The sequence below is a fragment of the Haliotis cracherodii genome, unplaced genomic scaffold, assembly GCF_022045235.1.
Source record: "Haliotis cracherodii isolate W230 unplaced genomic scaffold, xgHalCrac1.p SCAF_3, whole genome shotgun sequence".
Lineage (NCBI taxonomy): Eukaryota > Metazoa > Mollusca > Gastropoda > Lepetellida > Haliotidae > Haliotis > Haliotis cracherodii.
In genome coordinates, this window is record NW_027266286.1 from 6,012,821 (window position 1) to 6,039,961 (window position 27,141).

Genomic DNA, 27,141 nt, shown 5'->3' on the forward strand with positions numbered 1-27,141 from the left:
TTCATGATGTCAATCACTGGATTGTCTGGTCCAGACTCGATTATTTACAGACCGCCGTCATATAGCTGGAATATTAAACAACGTTAAACAACAAATAAACCCCAAAAATGATAACATGAGCAACTATAATCTTAGACCAAGCTTGAGATATGCGTTAAAGTGAACATAGTTTTGGTATCTGAAAACAGAGTCTATCTCCTCGCATATTAGGTTTTGAATAAAGGCGAGAGCCAGATATTGATGAAGGGCAGTTTAGCATTAACTTCAACATAAATACTTTGAGGTCGTAAAGGATCTGAAACAGTTAGTAGGTACATGAAGTATGTCACAGCACCAATCAGACGGACTCCCGTCAGGCATCGAAAAATACCTTTACCAATACGACACTGATCTTTTACATTTAAGTTATATTTCAAACATATTTTTTATATACAATCAAACCTTATCATTCAGGGCCCCGTTTTTCCGGAAACCTCCCGTCCGGTTAAAGGACGTTTCAATATACAACCTATGAGACAATCCCAGCACTACGGGCGAGGCAGTAGAAGGTCCCTGTGGTGTTCTCCAGTAGTCTGGACGGTGTGTCGAACTCTGAGACCTGCCCACTGTCCATGGCCAGGATTCTGAATGTAAAGCAAGGTGATGAAGAACGTCTGTAAAGCAAGGTCATGAATAATGTCAGTAAAGCAAGGTCATGAATAATGTCAGTAAAGCAAGGTTATGAATAACGTCAGTAAAGAAAGGCCACGAAAAACGTCAGTAAAGCTAGGTCATGAATAACGCCAGTAGAGCAAGGTTATGAACAACACCAGTATAGCAAGGTCATGAATAACACCAGTAAGGCAAAGTCATGAATAACGCCAGTAAGGCAAGGTTATGAACAACACCAGTAAGGCAAGGTTATGAACAACACCAGTAAAGCAAGGTCATGAATAACACCAGTAAGGCAGGGTCATGAATAACGCCAGTAAGGCAAGGCCATGAATCACGCCAGTAAAGCAAGGTCATGAACAACGCCAGTAAAGCAATGTCACGAACAACGTCAGTAAAGCAAGGTCATGAATAACACCAGTAAGGCAAGGCCATGAATCACGCCAGTAAAGCAAGGTCATGAACAACGCCAGTAAAGCAATGTCATGAACAACGTCAGTAAAGCAAGGTTATGAACGTCAGTATACAGTACAGTAGTCCGCCTGTTATATTGTGACGTTTTCATCTCCTAAATTACCATCCCACTCAAATAATATAAAAACGTGGTTTTTTTATCCAGTAATTCGCCCTGGATATATATCATCCCGCTGAACAAAATGAAGGAATTTCCCCCCGTTTCATGAAATAAAGTCCAACCTATATTCATCGGAGGAAGGAAGAAAGTGTGCCTTAAGTTTGTCTTGTCTTCTAATCGTGCAACGTTTTCGTCTAATAATTTCCAAACGCTGATAAAACAACAATAACAAATATAGGACAGTAACGATGACCATGTATAGGTCAGGAAATTGTTCAAAAGTTATAACTATCATCGATGGTGTTAATAACCAAACTTTGTTTACATGTTCTAATTTCCTCCGATCGAGTGTCGCCTCCAGAGATGAGCATGGGAACGACAGAAAATAATATGGGTCACCTCTGGGGCCCACCATTTAATATTCTAGTGGGTGGGGATTCCAGGATTTTTGTTCAACAGAATATGTTTTGGCCACTGCTTCGAAACAGCATCAATCATGTCCAGTGATACGTATTTTCAAACTTTGTAGAATATATTTCTAAAAAAGAAATATTGTAAGAACTGTCAAGGTGCATGAGTTAAGTTATTACCAACCTTAATGGATTCATAAACTCCAAACGTTCAAATATTTATGTGAGTTAGGTGGTCAGTATACAGAACTGACCAAAAGAACGAGTTTCACTACCTGTCGTAGTCCATGACGATATTAAGTCTGTGCGCTATGGTGAGAATTGTGCAGTGCGGGAACTCTCGTCTGATAGTCTCTTGTATGACGTCATCTGTTACCATGTCAACAGCAGCTGTAGCCTCGTCCAGTACCAGGATCCTGGTCTTCTTCAGCAACGTCCTCGCCAGGCACAGCAGCTGCCTCTGTCCTACACTGGAGGGACGCGACAGTCAGTGGGTGAGTGAGTGAGTTTAACGCCGGTTTAAACAATATTCAAACAATGTCCTAGAGGTCGATTTCAAATGAATGGGAAACATGTAAATTACTGTTGAAAAGGGATGTGGACATAAGATGAAGAGATGGACTGATCGATTGATTGATGAGGTGGACTGATAAGGCAGACTGTTGAGAAGGGCTGTGGACACAAACTGAAGAGATGGACTGATCGATTGATTGATGAGATGGACTGATAAGGCAGACTGTTGAGAAGGGATGTGGACACAAACTGAAGAGATGGACTGATCGATTGATTGATGAGGTGGACTGATAAGGCAGACTGTTGAGAAGGGCTGTGGACACAAACTGAAGAGATGGACTGATCGATTGATTGATGAGGTGGACTGATAAGGCAGACTGTTGAGAAGGGCTGTGGACATAAACTGAAGAGATGGACTGATCGATTGATTGATGAGGTGGACTGATAAGGCAGACTGTTGAGAAGGGCTGTGGACACAAACTGAAGAGATGGACTGATCGATTGATTGATGAGGTGGACTGATAAGGCAGACTGTTGAGAAGGGATGTGGACATAAGATGAAGAGATGGACTGATCGATTGTTTGATGCGGTGGACTGATAAGGCAGAGTGTTGAAAAGGGATGTGGACATAAGATGAATAGATGGACTGATCGATAGATTGATGAGGTGGACTGATAAGGCAGACTGTTGAAAAGGGATGTGGACACAAACTGAAGAGATGGACTGATCGATTGATGAGGTGGACTGATAAGGCAGACTGTTGAAAAGGGATGTGGACATAAGATGAAGAGATGGACTGATCGATTGATTGATGAGGTGGACTGATAAGGCAGACTGTTGACAAGGGATGTGGACATAAGATGAAGAGATGGACTGATCGATTGATTGATGAGGTGGACTGTTGAGAAGGGCTGTGGACATAAACTGAAGAGATGGACTGATCGATTGATTAATGAGGTGGACTGATAAGACAGACTGTTGAGAAGGGATATGGACATAAACTGAAGAGACGGACTGATCGATTGATTGATGAGGTGGACTGATAAGGCAGACTGTTGAGAAGGGCAGTGGACATCAACTGAACAGATGGACTCTGGTTGCCCCGTCTCAGACCCATGGGTTATTGCATATTCTGCTTATCCGAATGAGTGAATGTTGTTTTACGTACAGTGAGCAACATTCCAGCATTCAAACAAACCAGTGGTTCACTACGCCAGCAGCGAGCACGACATCGGGATGAACACACTTTAAATCGGGTCTTACTCAAATTACTTATTTCAGCTGGGGATCTATTCCGAATGGATTAAATGGGAGCCTTCTCTGCATAAACCAATGTTTGTGTACGCCGCACAAGGAGACTGAAAAGCATCACCTACCAACAGCCTCCCCTCACCTGAAATTCTGACCTCCCTCCCCACATTCGGCCAACAGCTGATGCGGCAAAGCTTCCACTATCTGCTTCAGCCTTGTGTGCTCCAGAGCAGTCCAGATCTCAGTGTTAGAAGATTCTCCTTCCGGGTCAAGGTTCATACGAAGACTTCCGGTGAACAACACCGGGTCCTAGTTAATAAAGGAATTAATGACAGGACATTTGATGGGTTTTTTTTCAGTTATTTGGAAGCCGAAGGGACACCCAGTTCTCAGATTATCAGTTCTGCCCATGCTTAATACAATAAACTTTCGTGAAGTCGAATTTGATCAAGGTTGACTTTGGAAGGAACTCGAGAGAGCCATAACTGGGAGATAAACAATATGTGTTTTCAGGTTGTGGTTGTTATGGAGTCCTTCATGGTCGGAAATTTCATTTGGAAGCGGACGAATTGCCGACAAACTGGAATGTATCTAAGGAGATCGCCTCCATTTCTTAGTGGGTAGAGCGGAAAGCCTGTGGTTCGATCCTCGGGCGTTAGAGACGTTAAAAGATTATACTTGTTGTTAACCTGCTTCACGCTCGGCATTAAGGGATAAAACAAGGACTGCTCGACTCGAAGTCATTAAAATGTGTTTGAGAGACGTGCATGCATGTCGCTATATAAGAGCAATAATCTTGAACGCGAAGTTAAACCATCTTTCCGATGCAAGGGAGTTAACTGACTGTAAAAGTCCAGTTTCCACCCTTACCGAACAAGGCAGGAATTTCTTGGCTCGATCGTAGCGAATTATGTCCCTTCTATGTCCCTTCTATTGCCCAGTCAGATTCCACCTCTCATATCACTTGCATTTGTTTCTACAAAATGGCGGCGCACAGTCAAGACGATCTGATTGACAATCAAAATCTATATTGTGATAAAACGGGTCTTACTACGCGAAGTGCATCAAATCAGGTGAGCACCTTCATTACAAACATGAAAAAATTTGGTAAATATCTGTTGACGCCGAGTTAGCGGTACACATGTTTTGCAAAACCTGAAATCGACCGAAATCTGCACGGCAGTTTACGAACTGGATGTCGATTATACGCGATTTGGATTGGACTATGCATAGACTTCTTATTCCAGTCAATATATATATATAACTCCAGCCTGTTCGGCAAGGGTGGAAACCAGACTTATATAGTCACTTAACACCCCTGCCTCGGGAAGATGCGTTAAACCCCGTTTCATCTCACCTGTATCTAAGGTATGTTTGTGAATAGTTGATCATTTCAAAGAAATCGGCACCACCAATTCTCTTTCACAGAGAAGGAACATAGGTATTAACTATTATCAAATACCTGGGGTATCACAGCAATCTTTGACCTCAGTTCGTGAAGTCCAAGTGTTGAAATATCGATGCCATCCACAAAGATAGCGCCCTCTGTTGGTTCGACTAAACGGAAAAGGGAGAGCATCAGTGACGACTTCCCTGCGCCTGTTCTCCCGACGATACCAATCTGATGAAATGATAAATACTTCAACATACCGGAGACTGATGTGGCAATAATTTGTTCAGAAAATACTGGAAAGCCATGAACGTGGTGCTCACAAACCAGTGATCATTATCAGGGCAATAAGAATTCGAACCCACGATCATAGAATCGTGGCACGCCAAAGGGACGCAACTCTGCATAGCGAATTGTGGAGCCTGAGACAATTTGGCCTTAGAAATTATTTTGACGTTGAGTACTTATTATCAAAGAGAGAGTAAGTGAGTAAGGTTTTACGCCGCTTTTACCAATATTCCGGCAATATCACGGCGGTGAATACAAATAATGGGCTTCACACATTGTACCCATGTTGGGAATCAAACCCGGGCCTTTCGTTTCGTTGTGGTGAGCGAACGTTTAAATTACTAGGGTAGCCGCCCTTATCATCAAACAAGTAGCGTGGGTTGTTATTCTAATGTCACCTTCTCGCCCTGTTTGACCTTGAAGCTGACATCCCTCAGTACCAGATCGAGGCCCTCCCTGTATCGGAGGCTGAGCTTCCGGAACTCTATGTCTCCGTGTCGAGGCCAGTCGTGAGGTGGAGGTAGACCACGCCTGGTCCACGTGGCCTGTATCCATAGGGATATGTAAATTAGATAACAGCTACTTCACGTGACGTGTAATCACAGATATATGTAACTAGACCACGCCTACTACACGTGGACTGTAACCATAGGCGAATCCAAAGGGGCGGTCCTGATTTTGAGGATTTTGATATTTTGGACACCTGCATTTTAAAAATGCTGGATCCGCCCTTGAAAACCATAGATATATGTAAAGCATATTACGGGGACATGGATAGAGACGCACTTAGGAAACAACATGTAAATATTGAAAACTTGTTTAACCTATGCGACCGTCTTTGCGACAGACGACTGTAAATTTGTACATAAACCGTTTCAGAACAGTTCAAATTTAAACTACTTAAGTTCAAAATAGGAAACAAAAATTAAAATCGTCGTAACAAGTGAACACGTATCCAGATACTTTGAATCAAATATAAAAGCAACAATTCACAATAAAACGTGTAACTATCAATATAAACTAATTCATAGAATCATTACTACAAATTCACTTCAACACAAAATTGGCAGGCGGGATGACAGTTCATGAAATTTCTGCGAAAATGAACCTGACACGTCAGTCGTGGTACTTCAGTAGGCAGGGTAAGACTGTTATCTATACATCTTCCATTCACTAATGTCAGCCTCCTTCACCTCAGTAGGGCTGGTGGTATACTGGAAGATCCTCTCCACGGACACGCTGTTCAGCTCCAGGCGGGTGGTGTTGACGACGAACCAGACCAGTTTACTGCCGAACTGTGGTACGGCAAACAATGAGTGAGTGAGTGGGTACGTGCGTGTGCGTGTGCGTGTGCGTGTGCGTGCGTGAGGGACAACACTTAAATATGAAATCCAACCAGTGGTTGAGATTAACAATCTTCGTTAATCTTGTATTTATTACATATTCAAAATGTGTTTGCTTATTGAATTCTCAGGGGTACTTATCATACTACAGATATAATTCCCTGGGTAATCGAGGATGAGCCGTGCCTACCTCGACGGCAAATGAGACAATCAGCCCGATACTTCCCCCAGTAACGACATCTCTTCCTAGACACAGCGTGGCGATGGCGGTTGTCAGGACGACGTTACCGATGAAGTTCAGTCGGACAGTCAACCATCTTGAAAAACAAGAATGTTAGTGAGTGAGTGAGTGAAATGGGTTTACTCCACTTTTAGCCATATTCCATCAATACAACGGTGGGGGACACCAGACATAGGCTTCATGTTGGAATCGAATCCGGGTCTTTGGCGTGACGAGCGAACTCTTCACTAACAGTCTCACCTACAACCAGTCTCACCTACAACCACTCTCACCCACAACCAGTCTCACCCACCACCAGTCTCACCCACCATCAGTCTCACCCACCACGAGTCTCACCACCACCAGTCTCACCCACCACCAGTCTTATCCACTACCACAGAATGCTTAATGACGCTCATTATAAACGTTCCCTTTTCCGTATGTTCCGGAAGTGATTTTAAATTGAATTACATGAAAGCCAAAAGTTAGCTTCAGATATGACCTCCCTATTGCACATTTAGCTAATGGTATAACCTCAATGTTTCACAGTTAGCTAACGATACGACCTCCTTATTGGAGAGTTAGCTGTTGATATGACCTACCTATTGCACAAGGCGGTGAAGAAAGAGAATTTACAGCTGGAGTCAACCTTGTGGGCGAACGTCTTCCAGAACACGGCCCTAGCTCCGAGAGCCAGGATTACAGGAGTCCCGGATGCTGCCTCGCTGAAGAAACTGATCATGGGAGCCTGGCTTTGAGATGACATCCGCGTTAGCTGCCGTGTAGTGCTGATGTAGCCTCGCTGTAGGAAGAATATTGAACGCAATATGACGACATGGAATACTATGCCATTTAGAAAGTGGTCAAATGTAACAAATGTTTGATTTGGGATAACACTTTCTTAGTGCAATTTACACTTGTCAGAGGAGTGCACAAAGTACGTGATCTAGGCTACCAGTTGTCGGACTTCAATTTTTTTGGAAGCCTCGTTGGCTGAGTGGGTTAGGCCGCTCTCGTTGTGTGCTGGCGATTAGGTGCCTCACTCTGGCAGTGTAGGTTCGAATCCCGGATGGGACTCATACCGAAGAAGTACAAGAATTTGTCCTTTACTGAGAAAGTGCTATCCCAAGTCTAACATTTAATAAATAATTTATTCTCAAAATGAATTATATCTTTATAATAATGTTATTTTTATGTCGGTAATGAATGGGTTTTGCGAAACCAGTTACCAACTCAGTCGCCTACACTACCTCCCTGAGTGTTCACCTTCATTGTCTGCGAGTTAGCTAGACTCATCTTACGGCGCCGCGATGTGTTGCCAAGAATACGTCCTTTAGTTCCATGATACGCTAACAGTTACTTGGAATCCTAAATTAGGCCTGATCTTGATCCTTGGACTGTCAATGACTAACACCTGTAGAGTTTGCCACATTAAGTTGACACGCCATGATATATACCGGTTATCACGCGAGTGTGTTTTGGGATGGTTAGTGCCCTGTACTAACACTGTCTATTTAGATCGTCTTGGGTGTGTTTTGGGGATGGTAAGTATCCTGTATCAGACCATATACCGGTATATGGTCTCTGCCTGTATTAATAATATATCAGTTGTGTTTATTCCAAATACAGGATATGTATCATCCCCAAACCCACAAACGTGACAACCGATTTATCTTGTAATTGTATTCTTAGATTCTGTCGTCGAAACATGTTTTGCTCATCGCCCACAAACGTACCATGCAAAGATTCCTGGAATGTACGCATTTATATATGTCGTCACAAGGTCAGTGATTAGACCCAACCAGTAGAGGTCTACAAGTACAGATATGGAAACTGATCCCGCAAGCGTCCTCGCAATTCATATCTGCAATGTTGACTACAATTGTAAAATGTCCCCGTACGATCGCCAGACACTGATTTCGGTATCTTAGACTTCTTTTGAAAACAATTATCCCAGTAATTTGTCCAGAACCCGATTGTCAATTCTGACACGATCGCCGACAGACAAGGACAACGCCATGTTTGTTAACCATGGACGTAGTACCTACCTGACCTTTAATATTTACATATTTACCCAATGACCCTCAACGGACACTGTTTTCATTGGTTGATTTTATCATGTCGAGAGACCTACCTGTTATATGATAGAAATCAACACATTTCAAAGCGTTTCTGAGACTTCGGGGTAGCCTAGTGGTTAAAGCGTTCGCTCGTTACACCGAATGCCCGGGTTCGATTCCCCACATGGGTACATTGTGTGAAGCCCATTTCTTGTGTCCCCCGCCGCGATATTGCTGGAATATTGCTAAAGTCGGCTACAACTATTCTCACTCAAAACGTTTCACAAACATTCATTTTTATAATACCTGGGCAGACATAAACATCAAGAACATGGGAATGATGACACCCAGGACGGACGGCGCGATGTAGCAGATCATGATGAGGCTGCCAACGACGTTGCCCATGCCGTTGAGCCAGCCGTCCATGGTGTTGGTCATGTCGGTGTCCACTGCTCCCAGGTCCCCTGAGAACCTTGACGTAATGCGGCCGATGGGGGTGGAGGCAAAGAAGGACATGGGTGACCGGAGGACGTTCTCCAGAAGCTGGTGATGGAGTGTTCTGGCCGCCGAAATTAACACCCTGCCTTGACAGTAGGTGTACGTCACCATCAGGAGAGCTGGGGAGAGGGAGTGGATGTTACGGTACACCAGTTGTGCCAGAATCGAGTATGGGTCAGGCAAACAATTGGATGATAGCATGAGCAACTAACCTTGAAATACGATGACATTTGCTAACCATATCATTTCAGTCGTCTATTAAGGACCGACTTTATGATTTAATTTATGTAATTGTGGGTGTGGGGTTGGGGACGGGGGAGGAAGAGTAAATGAATTAGTTTGCTCCTCAAAATTGCTTTGATTTTACCAAAAAGCAGCAACAGTAAATCACACACTGGGCATGTTGAGTGAATATGTGATGGGGATACCTATTGAAAACATATTTTGTTTGAAACAGTAATCCCAGCGTTAAGACTTCTTACTTATTGCCTGGGGGCGGTCGGGTAGCCTAGTGGTCAATGCGTTCGCTCGTCACGCCGAAGACCCGGGTTCGATTCCCGACATGGGTACAATGTGTGAAGCCCATTTCTGGTGTCCCCCGCCGTGATATTGCTGGAATATTGCTAAAAGCGACGTAAAACCATACTCACTCACTCTAGTGGATAAATCATCTGCCTGAAGAGAGGAAGGTTAGTAATGTGATCCTCGGCTGAATAATACCAAAGGTCATTAAAACATGTAAAAGGTTGTACATGTTGTTACCCTGCTTAGCGCTCGTCATCAAGGGGCTAAAACAAGGACTGGTGAGCTTGGTGGCCCCCGCCGTGATATTGCCAGACTGTTGACAAAAGCGGCGTAAAACCATACTCACTCACCCACTCTTCCAAACTGCAAAAGCTGTCATGTGGCCAATGGAACAATATAACTTAATGAATTGAAAATTTGTATCGAGGGACACCAATAATTGATTCACCTATTATCATAGCGGATATAAAGCTATGTGCCTGAGTAATGAGCGAACGCTGAGTGCTCCATCTTCTGAAAATTGATTTTGAAACATCCCCGCCCCATCCCCGCCCCATCCCCAGCCTCATCCCACCTAGAAAATTTAGGAATTATGATTTCCATCCGGAATAGAATAACTTGACAACTTTACTTTGTTTTTACAAGGATGAAACTATCGATTTTTTAATATTTCAAACCAGATTCCAAATTCGCACTACAATACCTTGTATAACACCAAGGCCTGCATAGCCAGCGAGGTAGTACCGTGTCGTGGTCCATTTGACAGAGACAGAAGTAGAGGTTTGATTGTAAGTGTCACTGCAAGGGGTCGTGCCCGGGGCGGCGCCTGTGGGTGGGGCGGAGGGGCCCCTGAGTGCTGGATCCTCTACCCACCGGGTGAGCCAGATGTTGGCATACATGAAGACAGCGTAGTACCCTCCATACAGCAGCAGCAGTAGCAGACAGCGGGCACCCCCCAGGGCTGACAGGAACAGTCGGTACACCCCCAGGCTTACCTGGTACACAGAACTGGAATGTTTGTTTGTTTGTTTGTTCAACGCCGCACTCGGCAATATTCCAGCTAAATGACGGCAAACCGTAAATAATCGAGTACAGACAATCCTGTGAGTGAGTGACTATGGTTTTACGTCGTTTTTAGCAATATTTCAGCAATATCACGGCGGAGGACACCAAAAATGGGCTTTACACATTGTACCCACGTGGGGAATCGGACCCAGGTCTTCGGCGTGACGAGCGAACGCTTTAACCACTAGGCTATCCCCCCGCCCCGACAATCCTGTGATTGATATCATGAGCAACAGTCTACGACGTCGGGTACGATGACACGCTGTCTGACTACCCGATCCATTAAGTCGACTAGCACAGACGACTGGGGACTATTTCTAACCCGGAAACCCCATGAATAAGATAATGAATGTTGTTTTACACCACCGTCTGCATTCGTCTAGCTACATCTTGGCGACTGTATTGTAGAATAAAGCCAGTTTACGGCCAGGCAAATAAGTGCTTGATAGCATGTGTGCCGATCTACGCCATCGGGTCACAATGACATGCAACCAGCCACGTTGCTCTTACGTCACGTTTTGGGGAAATATCGATACTGAGTAACATATAAAATTAATCATTTCAAATATATATATCATTATGTCACACCCCGCCAACTCGCGTTTCCTCTTCAGAGATAATCTTTGATGCTGATGGAAGGACCTTTATCGACGAATTACCCTTTTGACTGTAAAACATAAATATACAAGCTGTTTGTCAATTAAGAGAGTATGTACATTCATCAGCTAGGTTTTGTTATAGAACTTCGACACGCCCTTGTAATAAGTGTTATATTGATCAATATTTGCTACTTTGATTAACATTGTACATCATTCATAATAGATGATGTGACACAAATGTCTGTTTTTAGAAATATTTCACACTGTACCCATAATGGGGGAACTGAACCCGGGCCTTCCCCGAAGAGGGCAAAAGGATTAACCACACAGTCCTAGTACACTGCACATCTCTTATAAAGAAGTTCTAAATGGCACTGACTAGAATTTGTCAGAAATATTTAGTAAAGGATCCACTAAAAGTGAGTGAGTGAGTTGGGTTTAACGCCGCTTTTAACAGTATTCCAGTTATATCACGGCGTGTCAGCTTAATGTGGGAGGAAAGCCCGAAGTGATGCAGGTCTCAGACGTTTACCACTCCGGTGAAACCCACGAGCACGGGTATGGTGCTGACAAACCTAGAAACATAATTGGGGCGAACCGGGATTCGAACTCCACTATAAGAACAATCTTAACTCTCTGTTTGATCTCTGACCACATATTAACAACGACAATTGATGTAAAAAAACATATACCACTGCTGCTAGTTGTGTTCCCCCCACCCCCACCGCCACCACCACCAAGATTGCTGGGATGTAACCACGGGTGCCTCGAAATAATGTCATACCTTTGTGAACCAGTATTTTCAGGAGAGTTTTCCAGATTGAATAGATCTGAAAAATAGTCATCGATATTATCGATTCATGTTTGGTAAATGCGACGGTCTCCATACTGAAACTATAACGAAACTGTACGACCACAACCACATCAAACTTGTTCAGTCGGAAGTCCTGCCATCCGGGCGCTAAGTGTTGGAACGTCTTTACAGTATATACAAAGAGAGATTACTCCATGCATATGATTCGTACACACTCGCGTCCACTCGGCTTATTCCGCTACAAACGTGATCGACGGAGTAGTAATATTGAATGACGTCACTGTACACAGTGTAACGCCAGATACAAACGCCTGTAGTTCCTACAACCTGACCGTTAATGAATGACAAGATATAACAGAAATTCGGTAACATGTCACTTAAAGATAGAAATTAGGGAATACTAAATTAAAAGTAAACTAAATAATTTGAACAGTTTTATAAGGATAACGACTGCCGCCAGGTTGTTTTGTACCATATGATAGTTATGTGCACAAACTAGTACCAGTCCAAATATGGTTTGTGCCAGACTGAGACGAACCGAGTGAATACGTTCACTGGGAAATGTCTTATTACGGATGATTCCCTTGAAAAAAGTACGCCCGGTTTAACGGGATTTCACTTTAAGACTGCATTACATTCTTGACTCTACGGCATGCCTGTTATTAAACAACTCGCAGTTGTTCTGTATAGATAGTTGGACCACCAGATAGAAAATGTATATAATAGTTTAACAGTATTTTGTATTTTTTTGGGTATTCATAATCACCACTGTTGTTTGTGTTGTAAACTGCATCTGACTGGTGTGGCTTCAACATTGCGGTGAATGGACCCTCGTTGACCAATAACTGGCTGTAGGTGCCCGACTCCACCACTGACCCTTCGCTGACCACCAGTATGTGATCCACGTGAGGCAGCACGGACATGTTGTGGGTGACCAGTAGTCGGGTCTGCAATGTCGACGGTGTTTCTAGTGAGTACGAATGTTGGTTAATGCTGCACGGAGCAATATTCCCACTATATCACGGTGACAAGGGAGGCAAGGGAGGTAACTGACTGTAAAGTCCAGTTTCCACCCTTCGAACGAGGCTGGAATTTCTAGGCTCGATCGTAGCGCCATCAGTGGCTATTTCGAGTTATGTCCCTTCTATGTCCCTCCTATTGACCAATCAATAGATTCAAACTGTCACATCACTTGCATTTGCTTCAAACAAAATGGCGTGGCCCACTCAAGACGATCTGATCAATAATCAAGAACTATATCGTAATAAAGCAGAACATACTTCGAGAAGTACGCATCAAATCACGGAGGTGCCTTGATTAAAAACATGAAAAGATTTGGAAAATATCTGTTGACACCGAGTTGGTTGTACACATGCTTCACAAACCCTGCAACCGACCGAAATCTGCACGGCAGTTGACAAACTGGTTAATACCAGCCTAGGTCGGCAAGGATGGACACTGGACTTTTACAGTCAGTTACTCCCTTGCCTGTAGAAGATGGTGTCCTCTGCCATGACAGTGCTTGAATATTGATACAAGCGGCGTTTAGCCATACTAACTCACATACTCACACCCCGAGTATATGTACAGTAAACTACGGTTATAACGAACTCAAAGGGACCACTAATATTAGTTCGTAATAACCGTAGTTCGATATAAGCATATATACAGCATATATGCAACACATGGCCGGGACTAAAAATAAGTTCGTTAAATCGGTCAGTTCGTTATAAGCGGGTTCGTTACTAACGTAGTTTACTGTATGCTGAGGTTTAAAAACTACAAAGTACTAAGATCGGTTTTGATAACCATTGAGCAATGACCTTGTTTTTCAAGAACCCGTTGTTGCTGATGACGTTCCTGAAGATGTGTCTGGCCACGTGGTTGTCCACGGCGCTGAGGGGGTCGTCAAGAAGGAGGACATCGGCATCACTGTAGACAGCTCTGGCTAGAGACACTCTCTGCTTCTGTCCCCCACTCAAGTTGATGCCCTGATGACAAGATAGGGAGGACATAGAATACACGGGACACTGTAGACAGTTCTTGCCAGAGACACCCTCTGCTTCTGTCCCCCACTCAAGTTGATGCCCTGATTACAACACAGCGAACATTGAAAAATACAAGGTCGTAAGCAACATTATCTTTTCCTGACAATAAATTACAGAATCCACTCAGAATCAGAACCTTGCCACCATAGCAATTCCCAATAGGCTTTTAAATCACTAGCTTGGTAGACTAGTGCTACATGCACGACACCCTCTACCCCAATACTTGGAGCCTCTTTAGGCTTCCGTCAGTCCTGACACCTCAAATCAATCATTATATTTCACGCTAGTAGGGACACACTTCTTTACGAAACAGATCACAATAAAAAAAAAGGCCTAAATACGCCCTACAGCCTCATAAGATTGTCCCGTTACTTTAAACCCAAATATATTAAAAAAGTTAATAAAACAGACATTACTTCTGTTGTTTAGATGCATGTTAAACAAGGTCTTGTCCCCACTGTTATATGATCTCAGCCTGCCACACTCACCTTCAAACATACATGTAAATATATTGTGAGTGAGTGAGTTCGGCGTTTCAGTTACACCAGGGAGTATCAGTTACATCAGGGCGTGTCAGTTATATCAGGGCGTCAGTTACATCAGTGGGTCAGTTACACCAGGGCGTCTGATACATCAGGGCGTGTCAGTTACATCAGGGCGTGTCAGTTACATCAGGACGTCAGTTACATCAGGGCGTGTCAGTTATATCAGGGCGTCTGTTACATCAGGGCGTGTCAGTTTTATCAGGGCGTTAGTTACATCAGGGCGTGTCAGTTGTATCAGGGGGTCAGTTACACCTGGGCGTGTCAGTTACATCAGGGAGTGTCAGTTATATCAGGACGTCAGTTACATCAGGGCGTGTCAGTTACATCAGGGCGTGTCAGTTATATCAGGACGTCAGTTACATCAGGGCGTGTCAGTTTTATCAGGGCGTTAATTACATCAGGGCGTGTCAGTTGTATCAGGGGGTCAGTTACACCTGGGCGTGTCAGTTACATCAGGGCGTGTCAGTTATATCAGGACGTCAGTTACATCAGGGCGTGTCAGTTTTATCAGGGCGTTAATTACATCAGGGCGTGTCAGTTGTATCAGCGGGTCAGTTATATCAGGGCGTCAGTTTTATCAGGGGGTCAGTTACATCAGGGCGTGTCAGTTATATCAGGACGTCAGTTACATCAGGGCGTGTCAGTTTTACCAGGGGGTCAGTTACATCACGGCGTGTCAGTTGTATCAGGGGGTCAGTTACATCAGGGCGTGTCAGTTACACCTGGGCGTGTTAGCTACTTGTGGGAAGACAGTCCGAAGTTCACACGCAGATCAGATCGCTGTAATCCACGAGCACGGATATGGTGCTTTGAGAGCAGAATTCATAACCAGGGATTCGAACCCACGATGTGTAACACGTCCTAGCAGCTAACATGACCAATCCAATGATCATGACTTGATTTCATCAACTGAATTGGCTGAGCTGGGACCCTGGCGTGTATCTACACAGCGAATTGCGGCTCCACCCAAACATAATATGATTAAAAGTTCACCTTCTCGCCTATCTCCACCTGGTCTCCCCCCGGGAACTGGGCGAGGTCGGGGGTGAGGGCACACGCTTCCAGTACGTCTTCATACCGCCCCTTCGCCAGCCGCCCCCCGAAGAGGATGTTCCGCTGCAGGGTGTCGTTCTGGATCCAGGCTTGTTGAGGGAGGTACGCTGTGCGGCCCTGGGAGAATATACACGTGTAGGTAGCTATGGTTACCGTGTCCCCTCATGCTTTCCTCGTTTAATATCAGTTTCAATATGTCACCACTGGGGAATACAGATCGTCTCGTGAGGAAAATCTGCCCTTGTGCGCTGTAGGAATCACATTGTACATCTACATATACGCGTGTCTACTGATGCTAACATATTTCTAAGATCTACATACCAATCTCTTTCTTAATAACTTATCTCCAAATAAGCATACTTTATTTCTTGAAAAGTCACCTTCGATAAGAATTACAAATTTGGTTTTTTTTTAAAGCAAAATGGCGGCCCCGTAGAAAACACCCTCGCATTTTGTTTTCGATATTTTTTATGAATGTATAAGTTTTTCTCGGTGCTATGCGGCTGACAGTTATAGATGCAACGTTAATATTACCTCACTCACTCATACATATACATGTGTAAGATAACCCATTGAAAGCGAATCGCGCCAGGTCGAAGACGAAGACCACGATTCGATTCCACAGTTTAATGAATGATCACCATGTCCCCTTTTGTGTTTGACATCTTTGTAACGGAGACATGCAGTACTTGACTCTGGACCAGACAAACCAGGGAATGAAACCATGAGACACGACCCGTCAAACAGCCAAGTCGCCCAGCTTGACTATACGATCCTCGGTTCTTGCGACACGACTTACCGTATGTCCTCTATTAGAAGCCGGGCCTCTAATAGAAACCGTGTCAATTGTTCGGTGCATAAAATAGAAGCCGGGCCTCTAATAGACGCCGGGTCGATCAATTGATACAATTAATGATCCCTTTTGGGACCTAAATTACAAAATGAGGACTCCCTTTCTCTTCCGGTAACTCCACGTGTGTGGGACATTCGTGGTCATAGTGAAATGGGGTTATTAAAAGAAACCGGGCCTACAATAGACGCCGGGCCTCTAATTGACGCCGGGTCAAAGGCTTGTCCGAAATAAATAGAAGCCCGGTTGTCTAATAGAGGAAATACGGTAGTTGGACCTTTTTGTTGATATTTGCATCACTATTTTTCTACTCACCTTCACATATACGTGTCCCGCGAGTCTCTCCATCTCGCCGAGTATCGCCGACAGCAGGGACGACTTACCGGCACCAACTGGCCCAACAACAGCCGTCAGACTGCCGCTCGTTATCTCCAGGTCTACACTGTAAGTATATATAAACACAGCGATGTAGTATAACACCAAACACAGTGAGTTGAGTTGAACCCCGTCTTAAACAGACAATCATGACGTCCCAGATTAACAGGGGAGGTATAGTCTAGAAGGTAATTTAAGGTACCGACGTTCGTCACGGGTGGAACGAGCATTCATTGAAACAGCCATCTGCATAATGCTACCCCTGCGTCACAGGAGCATATGCCACAGTTGAACCAATCAATTCAACTCGAAAGGTTGCACGGGAATCACGCACGCGCGAATACGGTGTTAGCGTTGGGCGTCTCAACGTGCGTGATTCCCGTGCACCCGTTCCACCTGTTTGAAGTCCATGTTGGTGTCTCTCGCCGTAATGTTGCTTGAATATTGCTAAAATATATAGCCTAAGGTATATTCCAGCTATATGACCCCAGCTTGCAAATAGTTAGTATGGGCAACACATTGAAGTGAGTGAAGGCGGGAGCAACGATCCAAGGCTTCGGGGAAGGATGGAACGTGGTCAACTGAGTCCCCCTTCTATTTTTGCCGCCTCTTACGACAGTTTTCCGGAACCAATTCTATTCCGAAATCCCCACGATCAGCAGATTTTAGGGCCCTGAGAACAAACACGAGGTAATTATGACCTATTAATCCCCAGAAATCCCACTGGGGAGGAGGTGTATCTGACAGATGTTACCTTTTGAGAACAAATGCACGCTCATCATTCCAAGTAAAGGCGCCATTTTGAATTTCGACCGCAGAATCTGTAACTAATCAGAACATTCAATAACTAATCATACAATCTGTAACTAATCAATACTATCAATTTACTAAAATATGAACAGGAATAACTATTATTATATAGATACACAGACGACACATGTCCAAACGTCACATTGGTTACCAGAGCTGACGCTTTCTGTCTTGTGGTCGTCTTCCAGGAGAAAGGTTTGGATCCGTCCGAGATGTAGTTTGATCTGAAGGAACAATGCATGCCATACACAGTGCATAAACCCTGTACGACCAGGCAGCAATATTCCTGCCATATCACGGCGGCCTACAAAAAACGAGTCTTGACCAAGCAAACCAGTGACTGACTGCATGAGCATACTGTTATACCAGAGTTGAAAGACTACTGGGGTGATATTCGGCCGCCCTATTACCCATATTTTCGGGTAGACAAATCCAGTGTCATATTTTTACGATATTTGCAAATGTTTTTTATTGATTCTCAGTGCTGCTTGGTCAGTTGAAGCGAAATGACGTCACATTGGTTCATTGTTCATAAAGGGGCAGTCGGGTAGCCTAGTGGTTAAAGCGTTCGCTCGTCACGTCGAAGACTCGGGTTCGATTCCCGACATGGGTACAATGTATGAAGCCCATTTCTGGTGTCCCCTGTGGTGATATTGCTGGAATATTGCTAAAAGCGGTGTGAAACCGAACTCACTCACTCACTCACGCATTGTTCATGATATCACACATTGTCATCATGACGTCATCTGAACAATAGACTGACGTCTGTGAAGTTTCTCTGTTGGGATGTTATTTAATGTCTCCAAATTTCAATGAATAACATTGGTGATGCCAGATGGTGGGTTATTTAAGAACTGTCTTCAATATCATTTAGGTAATGTTGTGGAGTAACAATCGGTGTTTAGTGATTTCAGTGACATCGTCCAGCGCAATAATGCAACACAAACCTCCTCTTTTCTATTATCAGCTCATTAGAAAACTGTAGTCCGTTAGTTGGAGAGACCTAATTTTATTTCGGTCAAAGAAGACATAAACGCAAAAACATATGAAAAATCACGGAATCATTTGCAATTTATATATTCTCTATTCATTTACCTTGAGGAGGAAGAGGAAGACAAGAGACGTCTCGTTCAAGCTGTAGTTGAGAATGTTGAGGTAGGAGATGACGACAAACGCTGTTTTGGCGTCCAGGGCGTCCCCGGTCAGGTACACATAGGCGGCAAACGTCACCACGGAGATCTGTCACAGGTACATCGCAAGTGTACATAACACACGTAGCCGTTATGATGCATGTTCGTATTCTGTTTATCACAATGAGGTAAGGTATCGTAAATCCTTGCACAGTCGACTGCCTTGAATAAAGGCCTGGTTCATCTATTGTTTCAAGGATATATATTTTCAATCTATCGAGTAAATAAAGGAGATGTTTCGTTGTCCTATTGTCCTGGATGTGGATCATGGTACGATTGTATAGATGAGTGTCGATTGAGATTGAGAAAGGGCGAGAATTATAGTATTTGTATTTGTATAAACTTGTATGTGAGTTTGGTTTAACACTAAAATTATCTCAGTTATATAATGGTGTGTCCGTTTGATAGTGGTTGGTTGGTTGGTTGTTTTACGCCGCACTCAGCAATATTACAGCTATATGACGAGGGTCTGTAAAATAATCGAGTCTGGACCAGACAATCCCGTGATTGATATCATGAGCATCGATCCACGCAAATGGGTTCGATGACCTGCATCAACCAAGTCAGCGAGCCTGAAAACCCGACCCCGTTAGTGGCCTCTTACGACAAGAATAGTCGCCTTTTATGGCAAGCATGGGTTGCTGAAGACCTATTCTACCCCGGATCTTCACGGGTCAGTTTGATATTGGAGGAAGCCCAAAGTGATGCAGGTCTGAGATGTGAAGCTCGGGCAACAATTTTCATCAGAACGATTCTTGGATTTGAACCAACGACAAAGAGACACAAGCGACTCCTGAGGCGAATGTTACACCATTGTCACTTAAACTAGACTAAATAGTCTAACGTGAGCTTCAAGGCAATAACTGAATTGAATGTAATATGGAAGTGTGGTAGTACTATATATGGCACGACTGTCCACGAGAAGCTGAAGAGGGCGTTCATGATGTAGAAGCGTCTCAGGACGTCCAGCTCCTCCTCCCTCGCTAACATCACCCTCCGCCCGAAACATCCCTCCCATCCATTCAACTTCACCACCTGCAAGGAGAAATCAGACTGTGAGCGATCCATGGGGATTCCGGGGCAGAGTAGTCCCCAGTACCCCATGCTTGTTATAACGTGGAAGTTTATAGACTAGAATCATGACGTCGAAATTCCGGGGTAGAGTTGGTCCCCTGTACCCCATGCTTGTCATAAAGTGGAAGTTTATAGACTAGAATCATGACGTCGAAATTTTGGGGTAGAGTTTGTCCCCAGCATCCCATGCTTGTCATAAAGTGGAAGTTTATAGACTAGAATCACGAAGTCGAAATTCCGGGATAGAGTTGGTCCGCAGCACCCCATGCTTGTCATAAAGTGAAAGTTTAGAGACTAGAATAATGAAGTCGAAATTCCGAGTCAGACTAGTCCCCAGTACCCCATGCTTGTCATAAAGTGGAAGTTTATAGACTAGAATCATGACGTCGAAATTCCGGGGTAGAGTTGGTCCCCAGTACCCCATGCTTGTCATCCAAACATAATCTTGGGACAGATGCATGTCCAGTCGAAAGGATTAAAGGTGCAACATGCTTAGCACTCCCTAGATACCGTTACATCAGAGGACGACTCACATTAATACCGTTACATCAGAGGTCGACTCACCTTGATGCCGTTACATCAGAGGTCGACTCACATTAATGCCATTACATCAGAGGTCGACTCACATTAATGCCGTTAAATCAGAGGTCGACTCACATTAATGCCGTTACATCAGAGGTCGACTCACATTAATGCCATTACATCAGAAATAGACTCACATTAATGCCATTACATCAGAAATCGACTCACATTAATGCCGTTACATCAGAGATCGACTCACATTAATGCCGTTACATCAGATATCGACTCACATTAATGCCGTTACATCAGAGGTCGACTCACATTAATGTTGTTACATCAGAGGACGACTCACATTAATGCCGTTACATCAGAGGTCGACTCACCTTGATGTCGTTACATCAGAGATCGACTCACATTAATGTCGTTACATCAGAAATCGACTCACATTTATGCCGTTACATCAGAAATTGACTCACCTTGATGTCGTTACATCAGAGGTCGACTCACCTTGATGCCGTTACATCAGAGGTCGACTCACCTTGATGGCGTTAGATCTGAGGTCGACTCACCTTGATGCCGTTAGATCTGAGGTCGACTCACCTTGATACCGTTGAGGACCTCTGTGAGCAGCTTCATCCTCTTCTCCATCTTCTTCATCCTCTCCTTGTCAACAATCTCCGCTCTCTCCGTCATCAACAGGTTGGTCGGGATGAGCACCAACATTACCGTCAAGGCAAACACCGCCGCCATGCCGAGCAGGTTGAACAGGCGATAAAATATGACCACCGCCAGGAATGGGCTGAGCATGATCGTGCTGAGTTGATCAAAATACGAGCCGGCCTGGCTGGCATTGACTGACATGAGAGTGGTGAGTTCACCTGAGGAATACTTCTGTCGAGCTTTGTTGGAGATGGAGAGACTCTTTTTAAACACAAAACATAAAACTAATTTTAACAAATAGCTGCAGCTTAAACCGCCAATTGTAAAATCTCTACGGGATTTTTATATTTACATTAACTTAGAATCCAAATCCATTGAACTACGCTGAAGTCAATCCCATAGGTTTTCTTGGCCAGTATTGGGAGGAATCCATTTTGGAATTCGAATCGTTACTGGATCACGTGACGATCACATTACATAACACAATTTGGTTGCAGTCGTGACCCTTACTGAAATGTTGCCATATATGAAATTGTATACCAAATTCCTATCTGTCATGATATATTTCTTCTCAAAATCGGCCTTCATGGCGTACGAACTATAAGCGGAGGGATTCGTCAGTATGCGGTAATCGGTAAAATTATGCAATATCACTACTCCATTTGTGACTGAGGTATTAGGTAACGAAAGAAGCCGAGTGGATCCGAATGACATACCTTCTTGAAGATGGCGGAACACATGGCTGTTCTGACACTGCGACCGAGGCGACTGCAGCTGTGGAAGGAGTGCTCAATGAACAGGCTGAACCCGATCTGGTTCAGGAAGAAGGCCACGATGAGACCCAGACCACGCCCCATCCCCGTGGGTCCCGCGTCAAGGTAGGTGATCAGCTGGCTGGAGTGAGTGCACGAGTCGATGTTATTTTACACCGCAGTCATCAATGTTACAGATATATGATGAAGTCATGTAAATACCCGCTTCTGGACCAACGCATGAACATCGAGACCCGGGAAAATCAAGGCGACTGTGCGACTGTGCGACAAACGGGATCGGGTGGTCAGGCTTGCCGACTTGGTTGATGCATTTCATCGTATCTCTATTGCGTGGATCGATGCTCATGATGTCAATCACTGGATTGTCCGGTCCAGACTCGATTATTTACAGACCGCCGTCATAGCTGGAATAGTGCTGAGTGCGGCGTTAAACAACAAACAAACAAACAAATTTGACCATCGATCCACGCCGTGCTATACTATCAGAGAGGCCCCACATTGTAGCCGCTCGAACCCTATCAGTCAGACTTTACAAGCGCTGAATTCTGGGGAGCTTTTCTACCACGGATGTCCCGGGCTTTCTTTGTGGAACGGGAGGTGGCGCTACGAATGTCATAAATCTGCGGGAGCTACGACCGTCATAATGGTAAGATTGCTTTCTGGAATGGGACCCTGGAGTGGAGTAATGTAAAAACATTTAGAAACCATTGAGAAACGTATCAGAAGTACTAAAAGAAGTGGGATTTTGTCTTTGCACTTTTCAACACTTGCATGTTTGGGGTAACAACGCGACTATGTTTGTCGTACAGGCGACTATGTTGGTCGTAGCATGTGAGTATGTGGGTCGTAAGAAGCGACTATGTTGGTCGTAACATGCGACTATGTTGGTCGTAACATGCTACTATGTTGGTCGTAATATGCGACTATGATGGTCGTAACATGCGGTCGTAAGAGGCGACTGTGTTGGTCGTACTATACGACTATGTTGAGCGTAATATGCGACTACGTTGGTCGTAACATCCGACTATGTTGGTCGTACTATGCGACTATGTTGAGCGTAATATGCAACTATGTTGGTCGTAACATGCGACTATGTTGGTCGTAAAAGGCAAGTACATGTATGTTGGTCGTAACATGCGACTATGTTGGTCATAATAGGCAAGTAGGTTGGTCGTAACATGCGACTATGTTGGTCGTAAAAGGCAAGTATGTTTGTCATAACAGACGACTATGTTGGTCGCAACATGCGGTCGTAAGAAGCGGCTATGTTGATCGCAATAGGCGACTATGTTGGTCGTAATATGCGACTATGCTGGTCTTAAGAGGCGACGAAATGGATCGGGTGGTCAGGCTCGCTGACCTGGTATATTTTTCGTCAGCATATCCTTACTGCGTTGATTGATGCTCATCATGTTTGTCACATAATTGTTGGGTCCAGACTCGAATATTTACAGACCGCCGTCATTTTGCTTGAATATTCGTCCAATTCGGCATTAAACAACAAACAAACAAATATTTCTAGCAAGCATGAATCGTTTTGTCCCATCATTAATCTAAATTTGTCTTTAATCGTGACAGGAATTTCTTACAATCTCTTGTTAACCAAAATGTTATCGATTTCAAGATTGAAATGAAATGAATCAATGATATTGTTAAGTCGTTCTTTGTAGACGATTCATGAACAAAGACGGGTTTTTTTCATTTGCACATACCGTAAAATAAGTGGAGCATTCGCGGTACATGCGAACTGAATGAGGCGGCAGCTTTGCGCTAGGACCAACATCCCGCTGAACGACCTGACCAGCGCCAGAGCTAGTGAGGGAGAGCGACTGTGTCTGGAAATAAATAGAAATGATGATCAAGTGAGTGGATTTAGACAACACTGCTTAACAGTTCGCATGTCAGTTATATTGCACTGTGACGACTCAGTATTGGAAGGTCTTGGCTCAGGGCGTAGATGTCCATCGCAAACACATGAATGATGCTCACAGATCAAGGATCATAATCGGATCCGGGATTCGAACATATGATCAGGGGACCGTCCAACGTCAGGACACAGGATCGGGTTGTGAGTCATTACAGAGGATCATGTTGTGAGTCGTTACAGAGAATCATGTTGTGAGTCATTACAGAGAACCATGTTAGGAGTCAGGACACGGGATCATGTTATGTGTCATTACAGAGGACCATGTTAGGAGTCAGGACACGGGATCATGTTGTGAGTCAGGACAGAGGATCGTGTTGTGACTCATTACAGAAGATCATGTTGTGAGTCATTACAGAGGATCATGTTGTTAGTCATTACAGAGGATCATGTTGTGAGTCATTACAGAGGATCATGTTGTGAGTCATTACAGAGGATCATGATGTGAGTCATTACAGGGGATCATGTTGTGAGTCATTACAGAGGATCATGTTGTGAGTCATTACAGAGGATCATGTTGTGAGTCAGGACACGGGATCATGTTGTGAGTCATTACAGAGGATCATGTTGTGAGTCATTACAGAGGATCATGATGTGAGTCATTACAGGGGATCATGTTGTGAGTCAGGACACGGGATCATGTTGTGAGTCATTACAGAGGATCATGTTGTGAGTCAGTACACGGGATCATGTTGTGAGTCATTACAGAGGATCATGTTGTGAATCATTACAGAGGATCATGTTGTGAATCATTACAGAGGATCATGTTGTGAATCATTACAGGGGATCATGTCGTGAGTCATTACAGAGGATCATGTTGTGAGTCATTACAGAGGATCATGTTGTGAGTCATTACAGAGGATCATGATGTGAGTCATTACAGGGGATCATGTTGTGAGTCATTACAGAGGATCATGATGTGAGTCATTACAGAGGATCATGTTGTGAGTCAGGACACGGGATCATGTTGTGAGTCATTACAGAGGATCATGTTGTGAGTCAGGACACGGGATCATGTTGTGAGTCATTACAGAGGATCATGTTGTGAGTCAGGACACGGGATCATGTTGTGAGTCATTACAGAGGATCATGTTGTGAGTCAGTACACGGGATCATGTTGTGAGTCATTACAGAGGATCATGTTGTGAATCATTACAGAGGATCATGTTGTGAATCATTACAGAGGATCATGTTGTGAATCATTACAGGGGATCATGTCGTGAGTCATTACAGAGGATCATGTTGTGAGTCATTACAGAGGATCATGTTGTGAGTCATTACAGAGGATCATGTTGTGAGTCATTACAGGGGATCATGTTGTGAGTCATTACAGAGGATCATGTTGTGAGTCAGGACACGGGATCATGTTGTGAGTCATTACAGAGGATCGTATTGTGAGTCGTTACAGGGGATCATGATGTGAGTCATTACAGGGGATCATGTTGTGAGTCATTACAGAGGATCATGTTGTGAGTCAGGACACGGGATCATGTTGTGAGTCATTACAGAGGATCATGTTGTGAGTCAGGACACGGGATCATGTTGTGAGTCATTACACGGGATCATGTTGTCAGTCAGGACACGGGATCATGTTGTGAGTCACTACAGAGGATCATGTTGTGAGTCATTACAGGGGATCATGATGTGAGTCATTACAGAGGATCGTATTGTGAGTCATTACAGAGAATCATGTTGTGGGTCATTACAGGGGATCATGTTGTGAGTCATTACAGAGGATCATGTTGTGAGTCATTACAGAGGATCATGTTGTGAGTCATTACAGAGGATCATGTTGTGAGTCATTACAGAGGATCATGTTGTGAGTCATTACAGAGGATCATGTTGTGAGTCATTACAGAGAATCATGTTGTGGGTCATTACAGGGGATCATGTTGTGAGTCATTACAGAGGATCGTATTGTGAGTCATTACAGAGAATCATGTTGTGGGTCATTACAGAGGATCATGTTGTGAGTCATTACAGAGGATCATGATGTGAGTCATTACACGGGATCATGTTGTGAGTCATTACAGAGGATCGTGTTGTGAGTCATTACAGAGGATCATGTTGTGAGTCATTACAGAGGATCATGTTGTGAGTCATTACAGAGGATCATGATGTGAGTCATTACAGAGGATCGTATTGTGAGTCATTACAGGGGATCATGTTGTGAGTCATTACAGAGAATCATGTTGTGGGTCATTACAGGGGATCATGTTGTGAGTCATTACAGAGAATCATGTTGTGGGTCATTACAGGGGATCATGTTGTCAGTCAGGACACGGGATCATGTTGTGAGTCATTACAGAGGATCGTATTGTGAGTCATTACAGAGGATCATGTTGTGAGTCATTACAGAGGATCATGTTGTGAGTCATTACACGGGATCATGATGTGAGTCATTACAGAGGATCATGTTGTGAGTCATTACACGGGATCATGATGTGAGTCATTACACGGGATCATGATGTGAGTCGTTACAGAGGATCATGTTGTGAGTCACTACAGGGATTCATGTTAGGAGTCAGGACACGGGATCATATCTTGCTTATAAGAATCTTCACCGAAATGTCGCTATCACAGTATGGTAAAGAAGCTGTTATCTATAATGTTATCGCTTACTGTGTCATCTATCAACTTCTAAGAAATGCCTATTAAACAATTTAATACAGGATCATGTTATAAGACAAGTATCGTATTCGGGAGCCATCACGGGATGCTAGATGTGCTAGGTTGTCATGGTTTTCCCGATGCTAACGCCTAGACTACAATGGGAATCGGGTGGTCAGACTCTGTGATATGGATGATTGCGTATCATCCTACATCGAGGGACCGCTGCTCATGATTTCAGTCACTGGTTTGCCTGGTGAAGACTCGATTCTTTACAGCTAGATAACGCTGAAATATTGCTAAACGGAGCACATGTACATGAATTTGGAAAATTCTCGATTCTAGTTAGTCAATCAGAGGTTTCAAATCACAAATTACCACTTCTGATTGAAACACATTGACGGCAGCATCTCACCGCTGCGTGGTCGGTTACAAATTCACTTTAGCGTGGTATATAAAACTACAGGTAGCCTAGCTCTGTTATCTCCTGACTCACTCACTCACT

The 27,141-nt window shown here is 44.0% G+C and overlaps 1 protein-coding gene across 1 annotated transcript in view; it reads right to left on the reverse strand.

The window, feature by feature from the left end:
• Positions 1-448: 448 nt before the first annotated feature.
• LOC139475185 (multidrug resistance-associated protein 1-like) overlaps positions 449-27,141 on the reverse strand; it is a gene marked incomplete at its 5' end in the record, with an annotated part of 28,032 nt that continues 1,339 nt past the window's right edge. Inside the window, 23 exons of the mRNA XM_071258442.1 lie at positions 449-623; positions 1,911-2,105; positions 3,543-3,709; positions 4,863-5,021; positions 5,477-5,623; positions 6,272-6,373; positions 6,612-6,738; positions 7,244-7,443; positions 9,008-9,318; positions 10,428-10,719; positions 11,378-11,456; positions 12,173-12,218; positions 12,972-13,149; positions 14,026-14,193; positions 15,789-15,965; positions 17,014-17,140; positions 17,828-17,900; positions 18,035-18,107; positions 18,979-19,122; positions 19,971-20,108; positions 21,270-21,590; positions 22,046-22,223; positions 23,815-23,937. Of these exons, the coding sequence (XP_071114543.1) occupies positions 509-623; positions 1,911-2,105; positions 3,543-3,709; positions 4,863-5,021; positions 5,477-5,623; positions 6,272-6,373; positions 6,612-6,738; positions 7,244-7,443; positions 9,008-9,318; positions 10,428-10,719; positions 11,378-11,456; positions 12,173-12,218; positions 12,972-13,149; positions 14,026-14,193; positions 15,789-15,965; positions 17,014-17,140; positions 17,828-17,900; positions 18,035-18,107; positions 18,979-19,122; positions 19,971-20,108; positions 21,270-21,590; positions 22,046-22,223; positions 23,815-23,937 (3,640 nt within the window). The remainder of the gene's footprint in view (positions 624-1,910; positions 2,106-3,542; positions 3,710-4,862; positions 5,022-5,476; positions 5,624-6,271; positions 6,374-6,611; positions 6,739-7,243; positions 7,444-9,007; positions 9,319-10,427; positions 10,720-11,377; positions 11,457-12,172; positions 12,219-12,971; positions 13,150-14,025; positions 14,194-15,788; positions 15,966-17,013; positions 17,141-17,827; positions 17,901-18,034; positions 18,108-18,978; positions 19,123-19,970; positions 20,109-21,269; positions 21,591-22,045; positions 22,224-23,814; positions 23,938-27,141) is intronic.